Below are 25,934 nucleotides of genomic sequence, written 5' to 3'. Positions count from 1 at the left end.
TAGATTTTGGTAAATCCAAATTGCTGAAAAACACCTTTATAAAACGACATTCACAGTAACCTTTGGACACTATGAATGGGACGTTATGCCATTTGGATTAAAAAATGCTCCTATTGAATTTCAAAATATTATAAATGAAATATTTACCCATTTCACTCATTTTTAAATAGTTTATATAGATGATGTATTAATATTCTCCTCATCTATTGAATAATAGTGGAAACATTTAAATACTTTTGTCTAAATTATTAACCAAAATGGGTTAGTCGTTTCATCACCAAAAATAAATTATTTCAAGGTAAAATTAAATTTCTTGGACATGAAATTTATCAATGAACTATTACACCAATTAGTAGAGCAATAGAATTTGCTGATAAATTTTTAGATGAAATAAAAGATAGCATCGACTACAGAGATTTTTAGGAGTCTCAATTATGTTACAGGTTTTTATGAATCTCTCAAGCCATTATGTAAACTATTATTTAAAAGATTAAAAAAGAATCCACCTCCATGGACAGAAAAACATACCAATATTATAAAACAAATTAAGGCTCATGTTAAGAAATCACCATGCTTAAGACTCTCATCTCCTCGTACTTTTAAAATTGTTGAAACAGATGTCTCTGATCTTGGATATGGAGGAATTATGAAACAAAAATTATCAACTGATTTGGAACATATTGTTCGATTCCATTCAGGATGTTGGAATTTTGCCCAAAAGAATTATAGTACTATTAAAAAAGAAATTTTAGCTATTGTATTATGTATTTCTAAATTTCAAGATGATTTGTTGAATCAAAAGTTTTTACTTAGAATAGATTGTAAATCAGCCAAGGAAGTTTTGATTAAAGATGTGAAAAACCTGACTGCTAAGCAAATATTTGCTAGATGCCAAGCTATATTAAGTATTTTTTTATTTTGATATTGAACATATTAAAGAAGAATCTAATTATCTTTCTGATTTTCTATCCTGCGAATTTTTACAGGGAAAATCATGTCAACCTCAAAGTCAAAAGTAAAGTCCAAATCTTCCCATGCACGGCTACCATCTTCTCCCTATCCTTCAGCTTGTCCTTCTGTAACTCCAAGACCATATACGGTATTAGGGTCATTACTACAAAACATTAGACCATCCTACAATTCATTCTCACCATTAGCTCTTCCAAAATTACCAACTTAATCCGAAGTTGTTTCCTCTCCTTCCTCTTCTATTTCCCAAATTATTAATTCTCTATTATTATCTCAACCTCTACATCTCTTATTATTATTAAATTTCATTGGCACCTAGTCTTTCCTATTGAATCTGAAATTCAATACCTATCTGACACTCAAAAATTACTTGATGCCTTTCATTTACCAGATTGGCATTATATTCCCCAAACCATTAAGAAAACCTAACATTTTTATGAATTCATATTAGTAGACACCGACTCAATTATTTTTTCTGAATTCTCTTGCTCTCTTCAACCTCAACCTTCTCCGGCTGCCTTCCCACTTATTATTTTTCATAAAGTTACCATTAAACAAGTTCTCACTTTGGAACAATGGGAAAAAAATCTCTATTTAACAAGAAAGTTCTCTCATTCTTATGATCTGCCGCATTTGTAACACCCCGTATTTTAATGTATTTTTACTGAAGGAATTATTTTTATTTATTCAAAAAATTATTCTCTTGTTTTAAAATTATTGGATTTTTAATTGGGTTATTTTTATGATTTTTAGTTTACGAAAATTATTTTTGAAGTGCTTTCTTTAAATTAATTATTGTTATGTGTTTAAATTTCTTCTCGAATTAAATTAACTTATTATTGGGTTTAATTATTTATTTTCATGTTAATCACTGCGTTTGAAATATTTTATTTCACTAGCTGTTTTAAAATCGTTTCCGTTGGATTATTTTTGTGGCCCAAGATATGAGGATTAGACCTCATTTCTTTCTCTGCATTTTCTTTCCTCTTTTCTTTTTCTTCCTTTTTCTTTTTCTTCTTTCTTTTCTTTTTCTTTTCCTGGTTCTTCCCTTCTCACGAGCGTCCAGCACCCTCCCTCTCTCTCCGTCCGTTCTTCTCCTCCCCAGCCCGCCGTCGTGCACCGGCGGTGGTCGACATTGTCCAGCTCCCCAGGTCCCCCAGCCACCAGCGACGCCACCCCTCTGTTTCCAGCTCCATTCGTGCTGCCATTAGCCACCACGAGCCTCTCCAAGCCACGGCACTCTTTCCGCCGCTGCGCCGCCGTCGCACCACCATTGGCCACCATCTTCTCACCACTTCATCCTTGACCTCTTGGCAACCCATTGGACCCAACCCCACCTCCAATCCGTCACCGATGAAGCACATCCAACTCCATTTTCGTTTTGAGTATTTTTGGCCTTAAACCACCCCTTGTGCCGCCACCCACGGCCAACCTTCACCACCACTAGCTTCACCGACATCCCTAGGCCCTACCCTATCAATTTTGGGTCTTCGTTTGTCTCCGTTGAAAAGTGGGTCTTTGAGACCCACAGCCACAGCGTATTTGACACTGTTCTGTTGCTGTGTTGCCGCCTCTTGCAGCTTCGTGATCCTTCGAAAATTGCTATATAGCACTGTAAGTATTTTCCAAAGAATTCTTGTGAATTTAATGTATTTTTACACTAACACATTACACTGTATTTGAACTGTTGATTGGTTTTGCTAGACTGAGTCCGAGGAGTACGGGGGTTGGATGGATTGGTGATTGAAGTCGTTCGGTTGGATTGATTGGGTTGGTTACTGATGGTTGTGGATTAGAGTTGGTACATGAGCATTTCATGATTTCATGCATGATCATGTTTGTAAAGGAAACTGGATTTTCGTGTATTACAATCATGTTCATGTGTTTATTGAAAACTGAGTTTTCATGTGAAATGATTTATTGGGTGCGTGTGTATCATGAACCCCAATCCGAGATGGGGTATTATCTCGGTGGAGCTCCTCTAGTCACTCGGGAGCATAATATATTGAGTGACGTCCCCTGGATTGTCGCCGGGCGACAATGGGATCGGACGAGAGATTCGTGCCGACTCCGTGGTCCTTCTGCTGGCGGGGACTAGAGGATGCTTGGCTACATACGCGCTGGGCACGGAACTGAGCATCGCTCGTTGTGTAGTGGATGTTTTCCCACGTACGTGTTGGGAGCGGAAGTGGGCATCGCTACGAAGCCAGGGTGTGCGGATGACCCATAGGGGAGATCATGGTGCATACATTAAAAATGGACTATTTTCTAGGAAAATAGCGTGTGTTGGATTTTGTGTAAACCATTTTCTGGGAAAATGTTTTACGGATTATTTTTGGGCCAATTGGGATTTTGGCGTGTGTTGGAAAATAATCATTTTCGGGGAAAATGATGTTTTGAGGAAAATGCATATTTCTTCATATGCTTACATGTTGGCTGCATTAAATATATTTTATTCCTGAGGATTATTTGGGTTATACTTACCTGCAGTACCATTTTGTGGTAACGCAGATTTTGATGCAGATGAAGATGAGGGTGAGCCTGAGCCTGAGGAGTCGGCTCCGCCCAAAGAGTGATTTGAGATCACTCATTTGTATTTTGGGACATGTGTTAAATTTTAATTTTGGATGACTGTATAACTTTTTAAACCCTTTTACTGATGTTTACTTGTATTCAAATTCTAGTACTCAGTAGACTTAATTATCCGCTGCGTTGTTATTGTACACTGTCGCATGTACACATACTTGGCACTTTTGTTGGGATGTGTGACCGTGTTGTTATCATCCCGGCGTCTCGATTCCTGTATTTCCTTACATGGGGGTCGGGGGCGCCACATTATTATTATTATTATGATTACCAGCAGGCATGGACGAAAATGTTCCTAAAACAAAATAAAAATTTGAGACATTCATGGTTCTTTCATTTTGATAAATTACAAGAAATCAACACACTCCCAAAATGGTTCTCACTATGGTGTGAAAATTACGGACCAGAACCTCTCCTCCTTCCTCTTCCCCTCCAGAAGAGTTTTCAAATTTTTACTTCACAAGATGACAGTCCACCAGTATAAACCATTGTTCACCACTCATTTTCTTCCCCAAAACAAAATTAAATTGGATTATGAGAGAATATGTTATCAAACCTCATCTCTCTCTCAAAACCATTATGTTTCTAGCTCGCCAAATTTCTATCAAATGGTGGAAAAAATACAATTATGATCATATTTTCAAAATATTTTCAAAAGTTACAAAGACTCTAGAAGTTCTAGTCCAACAGAGCAGATTTCAAGTGCAATTAGCATCTATTACCAACAAGAAGGATTTGAAAAAATTACCCAAAGCAATGACACAAGCAATGATGAAGAAGAAGCACAGCATCTCACCAGATTACCTCCATTATAGCAACTCGCATTATCACCAGTCCATTAGGCCTCTCATTCTCAACAGGCCGCTCTTTTTAAGGGTAACTCAACCGCCTCTCATTCTTAAGATTACTCACCCTATATGGATTCTCAAGATCTGTTTGATCTTTAATTAGCAAATTATGATCCCCAGATTATGTGATTCCAGAAGATTACTAATATCTCGATTAGTCAGTGTGACAAAAGAAAGTCGTTAGAAATATTATCTCCTCAGAGAATTATTATTCATATCAGATTATTGTTCAGGAAAATAACCACTGACTTTGTACATACTAATTCACGTGTCTTGTACTATGTTAGTTTGTTTTTAGTGACAGCTAATCTTGTTCTTGTTTTTAGTGTCGGCTGATATTGTTCATGTATTATTTGGATTACTGTGTTGTACTGTTCTAGTATATATATAAAGGGGTTCGCGAAGGAAGAAGAGCATTTAAAATTTCCCATCTGAAACCTCTTCCTTTCTCGCCCAAACCACTTCACTCCAGTCCTCCTCACTTTGTAAATCTTCATTTCTTCATGTCTTTATACTATCATTCATATGACTGGTTTTACCACCTATTATTCTTATTAATATTATAATATTATTAGTATCTATTTATTATTACATGAGATTTATGCTTTTGGTATCATAGACATTAGTAATTATATTGTTATATTATTATTTTAATTGTTATCTTGCTATTTTATATTGTTGTTTATATTTGAATGACATATTTTATGATGGATTATCATTATGCTCATAGTGTTGGTTTTCGTGATATATATGAGTTAAAATGTCTAGATTATAATTTAAGGCTTGAATTAAAAAACTTGATGAATAACATAAAGGATCTTAAGAAAAAATAACAATTGATGAGACAAGATTATACATTAATGATGTCTAAATATCATGTATATCAAAATAGACAAGCGACAATAGAATTATATGAAGCTGACTACGACTTCTTAAGAAATGAAATTAAAAGTATAAGAAATCATTTGAGGATTCTTGCTTTATTAAAAAAAAAAAAAAGGTAAGAAATCACTAATACAGATTTTTACAAGGATAACCCATAGTAGATGAATTAATTTTATAAATTGAAATAATTTCATGTAATTTATCAATTATAAAATTATTTTTATTATAAAATAAATATAATAAATCACATAAAAATCATGTTAATTTATAAATTATTTATATATATATATCAGTAATCTTAAATTAATTAATTAATTAATGAACTACAAGATAACTGCTTATTTGTGATCAGTTAATTCTAGTGAAATGACTATTTACAACTAAAATTGATTGCGAATTATCTTTTGATTGTAATAAATTGATCACAAAAATCTATTTTTCTAGTAATTATAGACCTTTTTGAGTGCGTTTACTATACGAATTGGATAAATTGAAGCCGACGGCCAATAGATTCTTTCCCCAATAGCAATGTCAACATCATACATGTGGAAGCATGCAGTTTTCAACTAACTAGACCGAGTTAACTCCACTTTTTAAGGCTGCCGTGCACCATTGAAGGGGTTAGAAAATGTAGATTTTCCTCTCAAAATCGACCACAACTTTTAATTAATGGGCATGGCTTTTGCATTGACCATATGTCTATAAAAATCAAGGGAAGTAGTCCCCATGAATTTGACAAAACGGATATGATAAAGTTAATGCCTTGTATATTATTCCAGCAGGTTGTGACACAACTTCCATTGGCATGTGATCAACAACCTTATTATTATCTAATTAAGGGGCTAGAAAATGTAGTTATACCAATAATAAATCAACAAAAAATTTTAGGCCCCGATTGAATAGTGAGAATATATGAGATGATTTTAGGACGGGACACGACCACCAGAGTAGGATTCCTTTTTATAATTTTTTGACATGTTTTAAAATATTCAACTATTTTTTAAATTAAACATGTTTTTTATTAAAAATAAAAAAATTATAAATCTTTAAAAAATAATTCATAAACGATTAAGTAAAACAATTTAAAAAATTGATGCCATATTTGGACACCACCAAACTTCTTAAAACTTCTCAAAACTTTTCATAATTTCATTATTTATGAAATATCATTCAAATACAAAATATTTTTCCTTTGTTTCTATCAGTCTTTTATGACTTTTTTTTAACTTAAAAGAATGATGACATCTTAAATATATAAACAGAAATGCTAAAGCCGCACATGGGGATCCCGACAGTGGTTTTTTTTTTTTAATGATTAAAGAAATATTTTTTAATGATGTTGTAAATTTTTTTTAAATATTTAAAAGTATTAAAAAAGTACATGAAAAAAAAGCTAAAAAAAAATGCACGGACTCCCCCAATCGTTTAGGATCCCCATGTACTGTGGCTGTAGAGCCACTCATCTCAATTATCATTTTGCTCTAATCATCCCATAATATGGCATTAGATGATAGGTTTACAAGTGAAATAGAATAAATAATCTCCAATCATCTAATATCACATTATTAACTTTCTGCAGTCTTGATTAATTTAGACACTTGGTTGTAGAGCCTGATTGGAGTTTGGAAAAAAGCTTTCCAGATTTCCTTCAAAGATATGATCAATATCACAATTGACGTTGCACGGAATATATACATTTCTCTTCATTATATGATTTTTTTTTCTTTTTGAGTGATTTTGTTTGTTGACAATATTCTTCTATATATGTTGTCATATTAGATTATGCAAAATTATGTCTAGTTTTCTACTTTTTTCTCTTTCTTTATTTTTTTATTTTATTTTTTTTGTTGCTTTGATTCCTCAACGAAATTGCACTTAATAGCTAATTTGATAGTTTTTTTTAATAGTCAGTATGTTAATTTGATTTCTCGTTTGTTTTCACAACTTCTCTCAACTCATCTCATCTCATCTAAATTTTATAAATTTTTCAAATTCTCATACAAAATAAAATAAATAATTCAAGATTTTCAAATCTCAAAAGAAAAATAATATTAAAAAAATATATTCTAATAATATTTTATTTAACTTTTAATTTTAATCTCATATCATCTCATCTGTAAAAACAGACGAGGCTAAAACTGATAATGAAATCCATAACTACTAAAGTTTAGAAATTTTCACTCTGAGTTCAAATTTGTTCGTTAAAATCCATAAAAATAACACGTATGACGTAACTTTTACCAAATTTTAAAGATTTTGATTATTAATTGAGGTGTTTTTTTTTTTTTTCAAACTATTTATAAACCTGGGGAGCAATCTGTAGGGTTTTGGTCAAAAACAGCAGTAATTGCATCGTTCATGTTATGATATTAGACCCTTTGAAAAGTGGTGTCGAGCTTACAACAATTTTCTAAAATGTGCACAATGATTGACGTTGATATCTGCATAATTTTTCTTCAAAGAGCAATCTTATAATCTTAAGTATTGATCATCATGTGGGTGATCACTTTGATATTGCGAAAGCCTTACCTGAGAATGAGTCTTGATCAACCTAGACAATAATTTTATTCTTATACGAAATAATTTCCTAATTGATGAAAGAATAATGAACATTATTATAATTATTATTTTTAATGTAGTCGCTTGCTAGCCTTGACTTCAACGCATGCAGCACGAATTGGCGGTCTTTCCACGTTAATTTTACTACACAAGTCAATGATGGCAACAACGCGCAAACCACCCTCTCCCTCCCTCCCTCCCTCCCTCCCTCTCTCTTTTGAACATCAGTCTTACTTGTTAATCCTCAATTTGAGTGCCTAAACCGACATACACTTCACATGGCTGCCCCAACAAGTTTCTTGATACTTTATTTTGTGTGCGGGTTTATCATTGCCTTTGCAGCAGCTCCCATTAATAGGCATGTACAACAAACCGAAGAATCGATCGGGACCAACTCAAACCGGCTGGCCGAGCTCAGAACCGACCAAACCCGGTGAAGAATCGGTTGGAGAGCAATACAAAATTGAGAAAACTGATATTGGCCGGTTCAGCGTCGGTTCGAACCGCTGAACTGGCCGACTAAAGAAATTAATTTTTTTTACATACTCTGTGCTCAAAATAACGCTGTTCTACTTAAGTTTAAGTAGAACGGCGTCGTTTATTCCTATAGAAACCAAATAGCGTCGTTTGGTAATAAACCAAATGACGTCGTTTTATTTATAACGTATTAAAACAAATAAGTAGAACAGTGTCGTTTCAATATCAATCCGTCTTCTTCATCATGTCTTCCTCCTCGTGTCTCAGTTCTCATCCTCTCTCTCTCTCTCTACTATCTCAGACGAAGCTTGGTCTGAGAACCGGCCGTGAACTGGCACAGAAATGAAGCATCAGCCGGCGTTGGCATTTATCCTCCCCATCGACCGGTTTCGGCCGGTTTTCTCCCCCAAAACTTAAGGGTCGGTCGGCGTTGGTTTTGTCCAAAAATCGCACCGAAGGGGTCGATTTTCACCCCTAGCTCCCAACATTACCACAGATCAATCTGCTCTTCTTGTCTTGAAAGCTCATATTTCTTTTGATCCCCAAAATCATTTGACAAAAGATGGTCCAGTACTAATACTACTTCCGTTTGCAATTGGGTAGGTGTCATATGTGGTTCTAGGAATAATCGAGTCATGGTATTAAACCTTTCTTTCATGGGCCTTGTAGGTACCATTCCTCTGCATATCGGAAACCTTTCATTTCTTGTGAGGCTAAGCATCCAAAACAATAGTTTTCATGGCTCAATCCCAATTGAGTTGTCTCATCTTACTTGGTTGAAATTCTTTGACTTTCGATACAATGAATTCAATGGAGCAATAGCATCACAGATGGGATCGCTAACTAAAATTAGAAGATTGTATCTTGACGATAACAACTTCATAGGTACTATTCCACCATCTCTGTCAAACATATCTTCATTGCAAGTTATTACTCTTGGAGACAATCAGCTTTCAGGCACCATACCTTCCTCTATCTTCAAGATATATTCCTTTCAAGAAATTAATCTTGTAATGAACAAGCTTTCAGGACTGATGTCCTCCATTTTCTTCGACATAACTTCACTATAAGTCATTGCACTTGGCTACAATATGCTATATGGTGGCCTATCTACCCATATGTTTGATCATCTTCCCAATGTATAGTATCTTTCTATTTCTTGTAATCAATTGTCAGGTGAACTCCCGAAAATATGGAATTTAACTATGCTTACAAAGCTATACCTTCATGACAACAACTTTGAAGGTATGTTTAGTCAGCTATCAACCTCCAATATATAGTTATCCTTTTTGTTCAAATACAAATAGTAGCAAATTCTATATTTATTGACTAATAAATTTTCAGGAAGACTACCCTTAGAAATAGGAAACTTAACCATGCTTACGGAGTTATACCTTACCTACAACAACTTTGAAGGTATATATTCTTAGTCTTAGATAGATAAGGCTATTGATCATTAGTAGACATGTTTTCTGATCGTACTTTGAAGGTATGCTTATATAGTCTTATATGAGTCAATTACATCGATACCATTATTGATTTAGTATACATGTTCTATGATCATCTCTGATTGAAGAATTAATTTCAATTTGAAGTACAAAATACTTTGTTCAAAATATATTGATACTAGAATATTTCAACAAGTCTAGTAACAAAATAGCAAGAGAACCCAGAAACATTCATAACTATTTGTGACACCTCCATGATGTAATTTGAACTGGGAGAGAAGCCAGATTTCAACCTGAAATGTGCCAGCCCCATGATTTGAGGTCATGGTTATTAATTTTCTTACTGCTAATGAGTATTCTAGGTTCATTATATCTTCTTTATCATCTTGAAGAGAAGATTGGTAATCTGCAAAATTTAGTGGTTTTCGAAATTGGAGTCAATGGTTTTTTCGGCACAATTCCATTTGGGATCTTCAATATCTCAATAAAAAGATGGATTGGAATGGAGGCAAATAACCTATCAAAGATTGAGAAAATGAAGGTCTTGAGGATATTGAATTTGTCAAGAAATTAACTATCAGGTGATATCCCCAAAAGAATTGGTGGTCTCAAAGATTTGACTAATCTCTCCTTGGCAATAAATTGACTACAAGGCTCAATTCCTGTATCTTTTGGTGAACTAGTAAGCTTGAAGTTCTTAGATCTTTCCGATAACAATTTATCTGGAGAGATTTCCAAGTCCTTAGAAGGACTCCATTACCTCAAATATCTAAATATCTCATTCAATAAACTACAAGGAGAAATTCCCACAAGTGGACCATTTCTAAACTTCTCAACTGCATCATTTATGTCAAACAACATACTTTGTGGTGTAGCTCGATTGAAAGTTCCCTCATGTGAAGAAGGTGACCCTCACAAAAGGAAGACAACATGGCCACATATGCTAAGGTATGTATTGCCAGCAATTGGGGTTATAATGCTTGTAGTGACCCTTGCATTTGCTTAGAAAAGAGGGAAAAAGAGGAACTCAAAATCTCCTGCTCAAGCAGACGTGTACCCTCTAGTTACATGGAGAAGAATTTCTCACCAGCAACTTGTACAAGCAACGAATGGATTCAACTCTAATAATTTACTTGGGGAAGGATGTTTTGGGTCAGTATACCAAGGAACACTTTCAGATGGGATGAATATTGCAATCAAAATTGTGAACTTGCAAGTGAAAGGGCCATTCAAAAGTTTTGATGCAAAGTGTGAGGTGCTACGAAATATTTGTCATCGAAATCTTGTCAAAATCATCACCATTTGTAGCAATATTGACTTCAAAGCCCTTGTATTGGAATACATGCCTAATGGAAACTTAAAGAAATGGTTGCACTCTCAAGATCACTATCTGAATATCTTACAAAGGCTCAATATCATGATTGATATCGCATCAACATTAGAATACCTTCATCATGGTCATTCAACAACAATTATTTATTGTGATCTAAAACCTAGCAATGTCTTATTAGATGAAGAAATGGTTGCACATGTTGCCGATTTTGGCATGGCCAAACTCTTAGATGATAGGGACTCTAAGATGCAGACCATGACTCTTGCTGCTTTAGGGTACATGGCACCAGGTAAATTTTCAAACTTTTCCATTTCAAATTGCATGTTCATCCTTCTACTCATTCACATGCAATTAAGTATCTTTTGAGTCCAGAGCAATATATATATATATATTGAGTCTTGATCTACAAGTACTAGTTTTTTTCTGATTTGTTTATTCATTATTATAAAATAAGATAGTATATATGATGAAATAGAATGTTATCCACAAAATATGGATTAGAAGGAGTTGTCAAGAGGTGATGTGCATAGTTATGGCATTCTACTAATGGAAACTTTCACAAGAAAGAAGCCTACGTATGGTATGTCTAATGGAGAAATGACCTTAAAACACTAGGTAGATGAATCACTGCTCGCTTCAATACTCGATATTGTTGATGCCAATTTGTTGAGAAATGAAAAAGAACATGTTGCCATGGAGGACTGCATATCTTCAGTTATCAGATTGTCTTTAGATTGTTGTGCAAAGTCACCTACACAAAGAATTGACATAAAAAAATGTTTCAGCAACACTCAAAAAGGTCAAATTGAAGTTTGTACTAGGTAGTAGGAGAAGCTAAGTTGAGTGTCAAGTTTGCTTACAACTCCCTCATGTTTGTGCCTTGTTTGGGATTTAGGCGTTATGCTTCATTATTTTTAGAAAAAATTACAATTTACACCTTAAACTATTAGTTTTTTTGCAATATTATGGTGGAAGTTGTCATTTTGTCCCCAAACTACAACTTTTTCTGTCAATTAATGCTATGAATGTATCGTGTCATCTATTTCTCATATATCTAAGTGCGATAAAAATTAGATTAGAATACACAGAGCAAGTGATATTACCTCGTCGGCAAATCATAGATATAGTGAGGTTGTTCCACAAACTTCTCCATCGTAGTTGTTTGCCTGAAATAGTCATCGTCAAAGGTGAAATGTGTCATGTGGTAAAACCAGAACAACACTCACATATTTCACTGCTAAAATTTCGAGATTAGAGAGATATTCGTATTTGAGAGAGAGATTCTATTTGTACCAATCATCTAAAGGAAGAGAGGGGTATATACAGCCCCTCCATTTACACTAGGCAACCAAGTCTTAACAGTGGGACAAACCCAAAAATTCTAATTTTTCCTCTATCAATGGAGGTCTTGCATGGCCTTAAGCCTCATATCTTCACTATACTGATGTTTGGCACTGGGTTTAGGTCCAGAACAATCATTTATCCTTCCATAAAGCTAGTTTAAGCACAAATTAACCTCATACATACATGGTCGGCCTAAGTGATGGAGATACATTTGTGCACAATAAAGCTACTATAAACATGGCCAACCTCTCATTAATAAGCTTCACCAAGTTTCTAGCTAGCTAGTTTGTTCAAACGACAAGCTAACCGACAAATGAACCTTTCTATTACAATAATGTAAATTATGTTCCTAGCAATAGTTGAAGCATGGGCAATAGATGCGATATTTTGGATCAAACTGGATAAAAAGTCGTACTCATCTAAAACATAAATAAAGTTAATACTTAGGCCTAATTTGGATACTTAGAGTATTTCAAAATATTTGTAAATAGTAGTAAAAATGTTTATGAATAGTAACAAAATAGTTTGTGTTAAGATATTTTATTGAGTTTTGTGAAAAGAGAGAAAAAAGTTGAACAAAAATATTATTAGAATATAGTCTTTTAATATTATTGTTGTTTTGAAATTTGAAAAAGTAATATTTCTTTTTTGTATTTTGTTTAGAAGTTTGTGAAAATTTTAATGATTAGGCAATGATTAGATGAAAAAATTAAAAATTTGAAATTGAAAAGTGTTTTTTATTTGAGTGATGTTTGAGAGGAAATATAAGAAAATATTTGAGAGTACATGTGTTCCCAAACTAGCTCTATAGTCTTATAATAGTGAGGGATTTTTCCCAATGCCACTCTTACACATTTATATAGTTTTTGGTAAACTAGTTTGGATCATTTTTTTTGTTACCGAGTTTTCTTATTATAAAAAATTCTTGATTTATTAAAAAAACTTATAAAAAATATAAAAATTTATAAAATGAAATAGTTTATATAATATGTTATATTATAAAATAGATATGATGTATCACGTTATAAAATAGATAAATGAATTTCTTTATAGATCTAACACTCCTAGTATTATACCTTCTATCTTGTAGTTGTGTCTCTTTTATGTTGCAGTCTCAGTAGTTTAGCATTTCTGGGAATTTAGTTTGGGTGTCAAGGTATTCTCAAGTATTCTGAGAATACTTTATTACTATTCACTATTTTAATATTATTTTTTACGTACTTTTACTTCTATTCAATATTCTATTATTATTTTTTCATTATTTTTTCACTATTTTTTATAGAATACTTTAAAAATCCTCACTTCCCAAACACAACCATACCACTTTCCAACTTTTGTGGTCTTTTTCCTTCTAGAAGAATAGAAGGTGCTTTCTTTGGTTGGGCTTTATTACACCCATATGAGCTCAGGAATCTTGCATTGGGTTGTGGTCATTATTTGGCCCAATCCATCCTCACCTACTTTTAAACCAAATAAAAAGGATAATGAAACCGAAGAATAATTATATTTAGCATTATTGAAATTACAAAATTGATTCATTTATGTGCATAGTCTACACACGTGTCACAAAATGGAGACAACACCTGTGTACGATTAGCCATCAAATTTGCAGATGCATCACATGAGTGTCAACCTTTATATTTATTTGATTTTTGGCCCATTATTCAAGGCGCAAGGTATGCGATTTGGCCTTTATATAATACAAAGTTATTAAAAGGAAAATTGTGAGTAATTAAATTTTTTAAAAAATAAATAATAGAAAAATTCTATCACCATTCACGTGAATCTTTCACGTGGCTACGCTAACACACGACATAGGTGATAAACGGCAATCATATGATATGTATGCATTCTATGCCAATTAAGGCAAAAGCAAAAGTGATTCATTAAAATAACTTTGACCAACTTAAACATATGACTGAATCTTTCACGATTGCATCCTATGAATGGTCAGATTAGTACGATCTTGTATCTACCCTAAGTACCCTTGAAATGGGGATTGTTGATTGAGAATTGTATCCCTAATTACTGTTGTCTTATCGGTATGTTTGGCCATAGTAACTCATTCTCACCAAACACCTCTCATAGACATCATCAAATCAATGCCAATAAACCTTGTTTGAAGATGTTCATAATATAGTACGTCCAAGATTTTTTACAGATTTTTGATTAGATATAGTAGAGTTTATGCTGATTTGAATTGAGAGATGAGTTATTACTATTTATAAATTTTAACTCATAAAGTATCTCAACTCATCTTATCTCTCAATTCAAACGGGACCAAATATACTGTATCTTTGTTCAAATTATAAAAGCTAAGTCCTATACAAACGAGCATTACATGGTCAAATGAAACTCAACTTTTATAAAACTCCTGTATAAACTCCATGCTCAATTGCTTTTAAATTATAAATAGTGTCAGAATGGATAGATTATAAAAAATCTTATTCTCCGGAAAAGCTAGGTTTATGTCCGGCCAGACATGCTCTGGTTCCTAGTGTCTTTCCAATGGTCTTTAGCATTGGAGGAAGCCATAATCGAGAGTGATAGATGGTTGTGTCGTGCCCCTTTCAAAAGAACCCTACCTTACTCAATCAAGCCTTACTTTCCCTTTTGTATTCTTAGTTTTCTCCTTATTGTTTTACTTTAGCTAGCTTTCCCTTGCCTAGGAGCTTGCTACCTGGTTTTACCTATGGCTATCTCCACCCCCTACCCAAAAAAATATAACTAGAGAAGTTCTAAACAAAAAAGATGGGGGCAAAAAGCATTGTTTTAAATACTGTACTGTACTAGCCAGTATGGCCAGTATATGTTGTACTGGCTACTGGTCTGGTACAGGTATTACATATATTTCGCACTAGTCGATATTTCGACTCGTACCGGCTTGTATTTCGGCCCGTATTGGCCAATATTTCGGGCTTTTAATTTTTTATTCTTTTTTTTTTTAATTTTTTCAAACTACAAGCTCATTTTTTGACCTCCAATTCAGACTAGGCTATTTATAATATATATATTTATATATAATTTATTCATATATCAACTATTTTGAAATGGTACACGAAACGATACCGGTACCATAATATTTCGTTCTAGTGCCTTGACCGGTACGGCGTCATGTACGGTATTCAAAATTTTGGCAAAAAGAGCTAATCCCATTATTTTCTTTCTTTATTTTAGTCAAAACGGTAGCTATAAAGTTATTTTTATTATAAAGTAAATCTAACGGATCACATAAAATTATATCAGTTTGTGAATTTATTTTTATGTACTCTTTGTATATGTAGCACTTCTATCTTAATAAATAGATTAAAATTTGTTAAAAAAAGAAGTGATTATTTATTAGAATTTTTTATATAACCATCACTTTTGAAGATAAGGACCATGTTTCACGATTAAAAACAAGCCAATTACAAACGTTAGCTCATCCCAAGTCCAAGACTAACATAAGTGGACAACTTGTAAGCTTCCAAGTTATTGAACTTCAAGGAATAAAGGAATGCTTTTTTTATTATTTTTATTTTTTTCCCATTTCAATTTAGTCGTAAATATGCTAATTCTACTTTCCTTCGGTACATTTTAGTCTAGAGTAATAATCAAGTATATATACCAAGGATAATCCATGCTCAAAATAGGATTTGAAGTTTCAGTTATTGGTATTAACTAATCACATACCTGCACGACTTGCAAAAATAGTTACAATCAGCTCTACTTATTTAATCTTAAATATAAAATGGAACAGCTCATTATAAATCATCTTTACTCTACGCAAAACTAATTAACTTAAAGAAAACATACCAATTAAAATTGAAAATTACTCTCATAAAGCTTTTGTTATCAAGCAAGTCATTTAAAATGCACCATTTTAAGTTTTCCAATGTGAGTGTGATACCCATCTCTGAATAGCTCTTTTGCACAAACTCAAACATCTCACTTGATTTGATACTTCTACTAACCCATCTCCATTCAGCCATCAATACACACTAGTACCTAAATTTCTATTTGAACACCTTTGCTTCCAACAAAGTTCCTCAAGTACTACACATAGTGATATATAAAATATCAACACCATAAAATTACAATTTATATATCAATCTCATTAGAATCACCCATAATCAAACACTAGCCATTAAAAATAGCCACATCACATCTAAAATTTTCACCTGGCATGACTCAATCACTGAATTCAACCCAAAAAGAGTAAAGGAAGGATAGGAGATTGAAAACATCAGCCAAAATATTAGTTCAGTAAATGGAACTCAGAATTTACCAGTAGATCACTAATTTGTATAAAGGAATATCTTTTTATCATATCTACTGATTAATCTGATGGTCATAATACAAGATTCAGGCATGTTAGTATGGTAGGTTAGAAAAGTGTGGTGAGATAAGTGTCAAGTGACATAAGTGGATTTGTAAAGATTTGTGGAATGACCGTTTATACATTTGATAATGCTTTTTGGGTTGTGAACGCTCGCTCATGCTTATGTTCTTTTGATGGCATATTAAAAACTATGGACTTGGCTTTGCATTATTGTGCATATTTACCTTAATAGAGGATTGATATTAAAAATGTTTTAGCTAGACTTAGCAAGATCAAATTGAAGTTTCTACATGATCGTGGAGGAGGGTAATCTCTTAACTCTATCTACAAACTTTGGCAAAACAACTTTGAATTAATATCAATAATATAGTTTTTATAAATAAATACATATCAGTACAGTAATTAATTTATAATATTCAAAACTTATGTTTTTCTTAAAAGAACAAAAATCAAGTCAAGTTGATGAGTTGAGCATGAACAACTTAGTCCATTTACAACCTTACTTACAAATCTTGGGTCTTTGAGGCCGCCCAAATAATATAGAAGTCATGCGATTCCTCTCATGAGACTTGTTTAATCCATTACCTTGTTAAAATACACACAAATAGAAGTCTACAAATATTAGAGCAATAACAGGAATTCTTCTCATTTTCTGTTGATCGGATTGTAACATATCTATCATTGTGTGTAGACATGCTCCCAACATTGCAGGAGAGAAGCAAATTGGGGTTGAAGTTGGGAATCTTGGCAATCCTGGTTTTTGCAGCTTGGGTAAGTCTCCTTAATGGATTTTACACTCTTCATGAATCTTGGTAATCCTTGTAGGATCATCACAAAGATTCAGAACAGCAAAGTAAGAGAAGAGAAGCGTTAGTGAATTTTACAAGAAATTTGACATCTTGATGAATTGCTCTAATACCATGATAAAACTTGAGCATCCAATGAAACTTATCTCAAAAACTGAAAGAGAAATAAAGAACAGGGCACAGAGTACAGAGGAACGAAAAACAGAGAAGAAAAATAGAATTTCATTTATGTTATCCTGCGGATTGGAGTTTGGAAAAAAGTTTTCCAGATTTCTCTTAAATGAAGTAGCAATATTGGTGACACAACCAATGACCTTAGTTACAATTAGGAATAATAATGTGGGCACAAAAGGATCGGACAAGATTATAAATTATGATGCTTGATTCTTATATTAAATTCAATTTTTCTTGATTTTCTTAATCTTGTTGAACAAGAAACTATGATATTTGTGTTGTCCCTTAGATATGTGTGTGTGTGTGTGTATATATATATTTATATATTAATTACAAGTGTTTTTTTTTTTTTGTTGCTTTGATTCCTCAACAAAATTGCATTTAATAGCTAATTTGATGGTTGTTTGTTTTTTTTTTTTTTAATATTCAGCACTCTAAACTAGCATAACTACTAAAGTTTAGAAATTTGCACTCAGTTCAAATCTGATCGTTAAAATCCATAAAACTGACACATATGACGTAATTTTTACCAAATTTTAAAGATTTGATAATTAATTGAGGTGTTAATTAATAATTTTAATAATTTATTATATATATTAAAGCAGGTCAAAGTTGAAAGAAATTGATCATGTAATGTCTCCGAGTTGGAGATCGATCCGTTTCCCCGTCGAAGCAATGTTTTTTTTTTTTCCCAAACTATTTAGAAACGTGAGGAGCAATTTGTAATGTTTTGGTCAAAACAGCAGTAATTGCATCCTTAATGTTGATATTAGACCCTTTGAAAAGTGGTGTCAAGCATACAACAATTTTCTAAAATGTGAATGATTGTCGTTGATATTTGCATAATTTATAATCTTAAGTGGGTGATCACTTTGATATTGCGGAAGCCTTATATCAAATCATTCATAATGTTTGATGCTACATCATGGATATTGATAAAAGAATAATGAACATTATTTTATTTTTTTAATGTTCATGATGCATTAAGCATGATGCATGCCTTGACTTCAACACATGCATCATGGTTAATTTTACCGCACAAGTCAATGATGGCAACAACGCGCAAACCACCCTCTCCCTCCCTCCCTCTTTGGCTGCAATCTCTTTTAAACATCAGTATCACTTGTTAATCCTCAATTTGAGTGCCTAAACCAACATACACTTCACATGGCTTCCCCAACAAGTTTCCTGATGCTTTATTTTGTGTGCGGGTTCAGCATTGCCTTGGCAGCGTTAACTCCTAACATTACCACGGATCAATCTGCTCTTCTTGCCTTGAAAGCTCATATTTCTTTTGATCCCCAAAATCATTTGACAAAAAATTGGTCCTCTACTAATACTTCCGTTTGCAATTGGGCAGGTGTCATCTGTGGTTCTAAACATCTCCGAGTCAAAGCTTTAAACCTTTCCTACATGGGCCTTGTTGGTACCATTCCTCCGCACATCGGGAACCTTTCGTTCCTTGTTAGCCTAAGCATAAGAAACAACAGTTTTCATGGCTCATTTCCAAATGAGTTGTCTCATCTTACTCGGTTGAAAATCTTTAACTTTGGATTCAATGAATTGAGCGGAGAAATTCCATCTTGGATTGGGTTGCTAAAAAATCTTCAATCTTTGTACCTATATGGTAACAATTTCATAGGTACTATTCCACCATCTCTATCTAACATATCTTCATTGCAAGTTATTAGTCTTGGATACAATCAGCTTTCAGGCACCATACCTTCCTCTATCTTCAAGATATCTTCCTTGCAAAAAATTTATCTTGGAGCGAACAAGCTTTCAGGACCGATGTCCTCCATTTTCTTCAACATATCTTCACTACAAAACATTGAACTTGGCAAGAATATGCTATATGGTGGACTATCTACACATATGTTTGATTATCTTCCCAATCTTCAGTATCTTTCTATTTCTAGTAATCAATTGTCAGGTGAACTCCCGAAAATAGGGAATTTAACCATGCTTACAAACCTAAACCTTGGTGAAAACAAATTCAAAGGTATGTTTACTCGACTATCAACCTCCAAAATATAATTATCCTTTTTGTTCAAATACAAACATTCCCAAATTCTATATTTATTGACTAATAAATTTACAGGAAAACTACCCCCAGAAATAGGGAATTTAACTATGCTTACAGAGCTATACCTTGATGACAACAAATTTGAAGGTATTCTTTGTCTTATTTGAAACAATTCACATAGATAAGGCTATTGATCATTTAGTTGACATGTTTTTTGATCGTACTTTGAAGGTATGCTTATATAGTCTTATATGAGTCAATTACATCGATACCATTATTGATTTAGTATACATGTTCTATGATCATCTCTGATTGAACAATTAATTTCAAATTGAAGTACAAAATACTTCTTTTAAAATATATTGAAACTAGAAGATTTCAACAAGTCTAGTAACACAATCACAAGAGGACCCAGAAACATTCCTAACAATTTGTGACACCTCCATGCATGGTATAATTTGAACTGGGAAAGGAGCCTGAATTCAACTCGAAATGTGCCAACCCTAATATTTGAGGTCATGGTTATTAATTTTCTTACTACTAATGAGTATTCTAGGTTCATTATATCTTCTTTATCATCTTGAATAGAAAATACCAATGACTATTCATATTGTAACAGGTTTAATACCATATCAAATTGGTAATCTGCAAAATCTAGAGGTTTTTGAAATTGGAGCCAATGGTTTTTTTGGCACAATTCCATTTGGCATCTTCAATATCTCAACATTAAGATGGCTTGGAATGGGGGCAAATAACCTATCAGGCCATCTTCCATCAAATATGGGTCTCTTCCTTCCAAATCTTCAACGACTTTTTCTTGGGGTAAATAAATTGAGCGGAACAATTCCCAACTCTATCTCTAATACTTCACAGCTTGCTCTCGTAGACTTATCTTGGAACTCATTCTCAGGCATAATTCCAAAATTGCTTGGAAATTTAAGATCCCTCCAGGTGCTTGACCTAGGATTCAATGATTTGACAGTTGAATCTCTAGAATTGAGTATTTTCTCCTATTTTTCCAATTGTATAAATCTCGTTTATTTAGCTTTGAGCAAAAATCACTTGAATGGCTTCCTTCCCAAGTCCATTGGAAACCTCTCTCTTTCTCTTCAAACACTTTACCTATATGATTGCAAACTTAAGGGTAGCATTCCAATAGAGATCGGGAATTTAAGTGGTTTGACTACGTTGACCTTATCCAGCAATGAATTGAGAGGACTTGTTCCAACCACAATAGGAAGTTTGCGCATGCTTCAAAGTTTGGGCCTTGATGGTAATAGACTAAAGGGAACCATACCAACAGAACTATGTTATCTAAGGAGATTGTTTGAATTATTTTTAGTTGGTAATGATCTATCGGGACACATTCCTAGATGCATAGATAATATGACTTCGCTAAGAGCTCTCTACTTAGGCTTCAATCAATTAACTTCTATGATTCCATTGAGCTTGTGGAGGCTTACAGATCTCTTGGAGGTTGACTTCTCATCCAATTCTTTAAGTGGCTCTCTTTCATCTGAGATTGAGAAAATGAAGGTCTTGAGGAGATTGAATTTGTCAAGAAATCAACTATCAGGTGAAATTCCTAAAACAATTGGTGGTCTCAAAGATTTGACTAATCTCTCATTGGCAATAAATCGATTACAAGGCTCAATTCCTGAATCTTTTGGTGAATTGGTAAGCTTGGAGTTTTTGGATCTTTCCGATAACAATTTATCTGGAGAGATTCCCAAGTCCTTAGAACGACTCCATTACCTCAAATATCTAAATCTCTCATTCAATAAACTACAAGGAGAAATTCCCACAAGTGGACCATTTCAAAACTTCTCAGCTACATCATTTATGTCAAACAATGCACTTTGTGGTGCAACTCGATTGAAAGTTCCCCCATGTAAAGAAGGTGATCCTCGAAGAAAGAAGACAAAATGGTCACATATGCTAAGGTATGTATTGCCAACAATTGGGTTTATAATGCTTGTAGTGACCCTTGCATTTGCTTGGAGAAAATGGAAAAAGTGGAATCCAAAATCTCCTGCTCGAGCAGACTTGTACCCTTTAGTTACATGGAGAAGAATTTCTCATCAACAACTTGTACAAGCAACGAATGGATTCAACTCTAATAATTTACTTGGTGAAGGAAGTTTTGGGTCAGTATACCAAGGAACACTTTCAGATGGGATGAATATTGCAATCAAAATTATGAACTTGCAAGTGAAAGGGGCATTCAAAAGTTTTGATGCAGAGTGTGAAGTGCTAAGAAATATTCGTCATCGAAATCTTGTCAAAATCATCACCATTTGCAGCAATATTGACTTCAAAGCCCTTGTATTGGAATACATGCATAATGGAAACTTAGAGAAATGGTTGCACTCTCAAGATCACTATCTGAATATCTTACAAAGGCTAAATATCATGATTGATATCGCATCAGCATTAGAATACCTTCATCATGGTTATTCAACAACAATTATTCATTGTGATCTGAAGCCTAGCAATGTCTTATTAGATGAAGAAATGGTTGCACATGTTGCCGATTTTGGCATGGCCAAACTCTTAGATGATCGGGACTCTATGATGCATACCATGACTCTTGCTACTTTTGGGTACATGGCACCAGGTAAATTTTCAAACTTTTCCAATTCAAATTGCATGTTCATCCTTCATGTTCATCCTTCGACTCATTCACATGCAATTAAATATCTTTTGAGTCCAGAATAACATATATATATATATATATTGAGTCTTGATCTACAAGTACTAGTTTTTTTCAGATTTGTTTGTTCACTATTATAAAATGAGAAAGTATATCTGATGAGTTAGAATGTTATCCACAGAGTATGGATTAGAAGGAGTTGTTTCCACAAGAGGCGATGTGTATAGTTATGGCATTTTACTAATGGAAACATTCACAAGAAAGAAGCCTACAGATAGCATGTTTATTGGAGAATTGACCTTGAAGCGTTGGGTGGATGAATCACTACTCACTTCAATACTCGATATTGTTGATGCCAATTTGTTGAGAAATGAAAAAGAACGTGCTGCCATGGAGGACTGCATATCTTCAGTTATGAGATTGGCTTTGGATTGTTGTGCAGAGTCACCTACACAAAGAATTGACATAAAAAATATTTCAGCGAAACTCAATAAGGTCAAATTAAAGTTTGTACTAGATAGTAGAAGAGGCTAAGTTGAGTGTCAGGTTTACTTACAACTCCCTCATGTTTGTGCCTCTTATGTTTGGGATTTAGGTGTTATGCTTCATTATTTTTAGAAAAAATTACAATTTACACCTTAAACTATTAGTTCTTTTGCAATATTATCGTGGAACCATCTAAGTTGTCATTTTATCCCCAAACTACAACTTTTATGTCAATTAATGTTATGAATGTATCGTGTCATCTATCTCTTGTATATCTAGGTGCTAGAAAAACTTGGTCAGAATACACGATAGAAGCGATATTACCTCATCACCAAATCGCACATCTAGTGAGGTTGTTCCACAAACTTCTCCATCGTAGTTGTTCATCTGAGATCGTCATCGTCGATGGTCGTGATAAAACTAGAACAATACTCACATATTTCACTGCTTAAATGTCGAGATTAAAGAGATACACATATGTGAGAGAGAATCTATTTGTACCATTCATCTAAAGGGAGGGGGGCTATATATAGGCCCTCCAATTACACTAGGGAACGAAGTCTTAAAAATAGGACGACCCAAAAATTCTAAATTTTTCTCTATCAGTGGAGGTCTCGCTTGGCCTTAAGCCTCAGATCTTCACACTATTGATGTTTGGCATTGTGGTTAGGTCCGAATCAGTCATTTATCCTTCCATAAAGCTAGTTTGAACATAAATTCATACCTAAGTGATGGAGATACATTAGCGCACAATCTACTTTAAACAAAATTTCGGCTTCACTATCATCAACCTGAATGCCGACCTCTTATTAATAAGCTTCATCAAGTTTCTTGCTAGTTTGTTGCAAACAACAAGCCAACCGGAAAATGAACCTTTCTATTACAATAATGTAAATGTTCCAAGCAATAGTTGAAGCATGGGCAATAGATGCGATATTTTGGATCAAACTGGATAAAAAAGTCATACTCATCTAAAACATAAATAAAGTCGACACTTAGGCCTAGTTTGGACACTTAGAATATTTCAAAATATCTACAAATGGTAATAAATTACTTATAAATAGTAATAAAATGATTTTAGTTATGATGTTTAGTTAAGTTTCGAGAAATGAGAGAAAAATTGCACAAAAATATTATAAAATCAAAATATTGTTTGAATTACTATAAGAAAATTGATTATCTGTGATCAGGTATTTTCTACAAAAATGACTATTTTCTACTAAAATAAGTATTTTTTCATCACAATTTGTTATTCTCGTCATAAATAATCTGTCACAAATACTCGTTTTTCTTGTAGTGATATATATATATATTATAATTAATATTGTCATTAATATCATTATCATTTTGAAATTTGAAAAAGTAGTATTTATTTTTGTATTTTGTTTGAAAGTTTGTGAAAATTGTAATAGTTATATAATGATTAGATGAAAGAAATAAAAATTTGAAATTGAAAAATATTTTACGTTTGAGTGATATTTGAGAGGAAATATATGAAAATATTTGAGAATACATGTGTTCCCAAACTAACTCTTAGCATAGTCTTATAATAGTGAGGGATTTTTCCCAATGCCACTCTTACACATTTATACAGTCTTTGGTAAATAAGTTTGGATCATTTTTTCTGTTATCGAGTCTTTTGATTATGAAAAATTCTTGTTTGATTAAAAAATCTTATAAAAAATATAAAAATTTATAAAATGATATAGTTTATATAATATGTTATATTATAAATTAGATATGACATATTAAATTAAACCAGATAAATGAATTTCTTTATAGATCCAACACTCTTGGTAATAATTAGGGTGTCAAATCATATTAACATGTCGTGTTCGTATCGTGTCAAGGTATGTATATTATACTATATGGGTCAACCTGAACACGACCTGTTAAGTTTATCGTATCAAAATCTCAAATTTTAACCCGACCCATTAATATAATAGGTTGACATGACACAACCCAACTCGTTTATGTAAATGAGTCGAACAAACCCGAAATTAACCTGTTTAACCTTATTAAGTTTAGCATAATTTTATATAAATATTAAAATCACAATATCTATAAAAAAAAATTAAAAACTAACTACAAGTAGAAAATTACAATTCAAACAATAAAAATATTGAAATTAAAATCCCAACAATTTTAATTTTAGGTATAATGGTATATTTGTAACTTTAACTTTTTTAACGAGTCATAACGAGTTATAATGAATCAAAACAGATTGACCTGTTATCAACCCATTAAGCAATTGTGTCTTATCGAGTCAACTCGTTTTAACTCAAACCCGTTAAGACTAAACTCAAACTCGCTCGTATCATGTTCATATTAGGTTAATGGATCATGCCACATATTGCCACCCCTATCTGGTATTATACCCTCCATCTTGTAGTTGTGTCTCTTTCATGTAGTAGTCTTAGTAGTCTAGCGTTAATGCTGCGTATTAATCCTATACTTTCTAACTTTTGTAGTCTTTTTCCTTTCAGAAGAATAGAAGATGTTTTCTCCTTTCATTGGCTGGGCTTTATTACACCTATCTGGGCTTCAAGAATCTTGCATTGGGTTGTGGTCATTATTTAGCCCATTCCATCCTCAACTACTTTTAAACCAAATAAAAAGGATGAAGAAACCAAAGAATAATTCTAACTTCTTAGTTCCAAGAAATCTGTGCAAAGCCAAAAAAACTCTTACGAGTTACATAAAAAAGAAGGAAAATGCTAAATGCACTTAAGAAAACTTACAAAAAACTTACTTCTCCACATGTCAATTATTGATATGTTAAAAATCATGAAATTTGAAATTTAAAATTTGAATTCCAAAAGAAAACTAATAAAATGAGTCTTGCAAATAAAATTGTAAGTAAAAATTTAAGTACATGTAGCACTACTAAAAAAAATAGGAAACATTGCGGAGTTGCTTTACAAAACAAACATCCATGTAGAAGCAATTTTCACAATGAGATTCATTTTGAAACGTAACTAATTAGAGGTACCCAATTTCTCTTTTTCTTTCTCTTTTT

The 25,934-nt window shown here is 33.1% G+C and overlaps 1 protein-coding gene across 1 annotated transcript; it reads left to right on the top strand.

Moving 5' to 3' along the window:
- The first annotated feature begins 10,702 nt into the window (after nt 1-10,702).
- Nucleotides 10,703-22,963, top strand: LOC109015190 (probable LRR receptor-like serine/threonine-protein kinase At3g47570). The gene is made up of 7 exons (XM_035689213.1): nt 10,703-10,720; nt 10,779-11,394; nt 17,482-17,541; nt 19,111-19,752; nt 19,852-19,923; nt 20,396-22,393; nt 22,611-22,963. Exons 1-7 carry the CDS (start codon nt 10,703-10,705, stop codon nt 22,961-22,963), a joined length of 3,759 nt encoding a protein of 1,252 aa, XP_035545106.1.
- Nucleotides 22,964-25,934: the final 2,971 nt, after the last annotated feature.

Source organism: Juglans regia, chromosome 4 (assembly GCF_001411555.2).
Source record: "Juglans regia cultivar Chandler chromosome 4, Walnut 2.0, whole genome shotgun sequence".
NCBI lineage: Eukaryota > Viridiplantae > Streptophyta > Magnoliopsida > Fagales > Juglandaceae > Juglans > Juglans regia.
The sequence above is the reverse complement of the archived record's forward strand: the minus strand, read 5'-3'. Positions and strand labels throughout refer to the sequence as shown.

Coding starts and splice junctions, on each gene's coding strand:
- LOC109015190 (XM_035689213.1), top strand. Junction 11,395..17,481: donor TTTAGGGTACATGGCACCAG/GTAAATTTTCAA, acceptor CCAACATTGCAG/GAGAGAAGCAAATTGGGGTT. Junction 19,753..19,851: donor TGGTGAAAACAAATTCAAAG/GTATGTTTACTC, acceptor ATAAATTTACAG/GAAAACTACCCCCAGAAATA.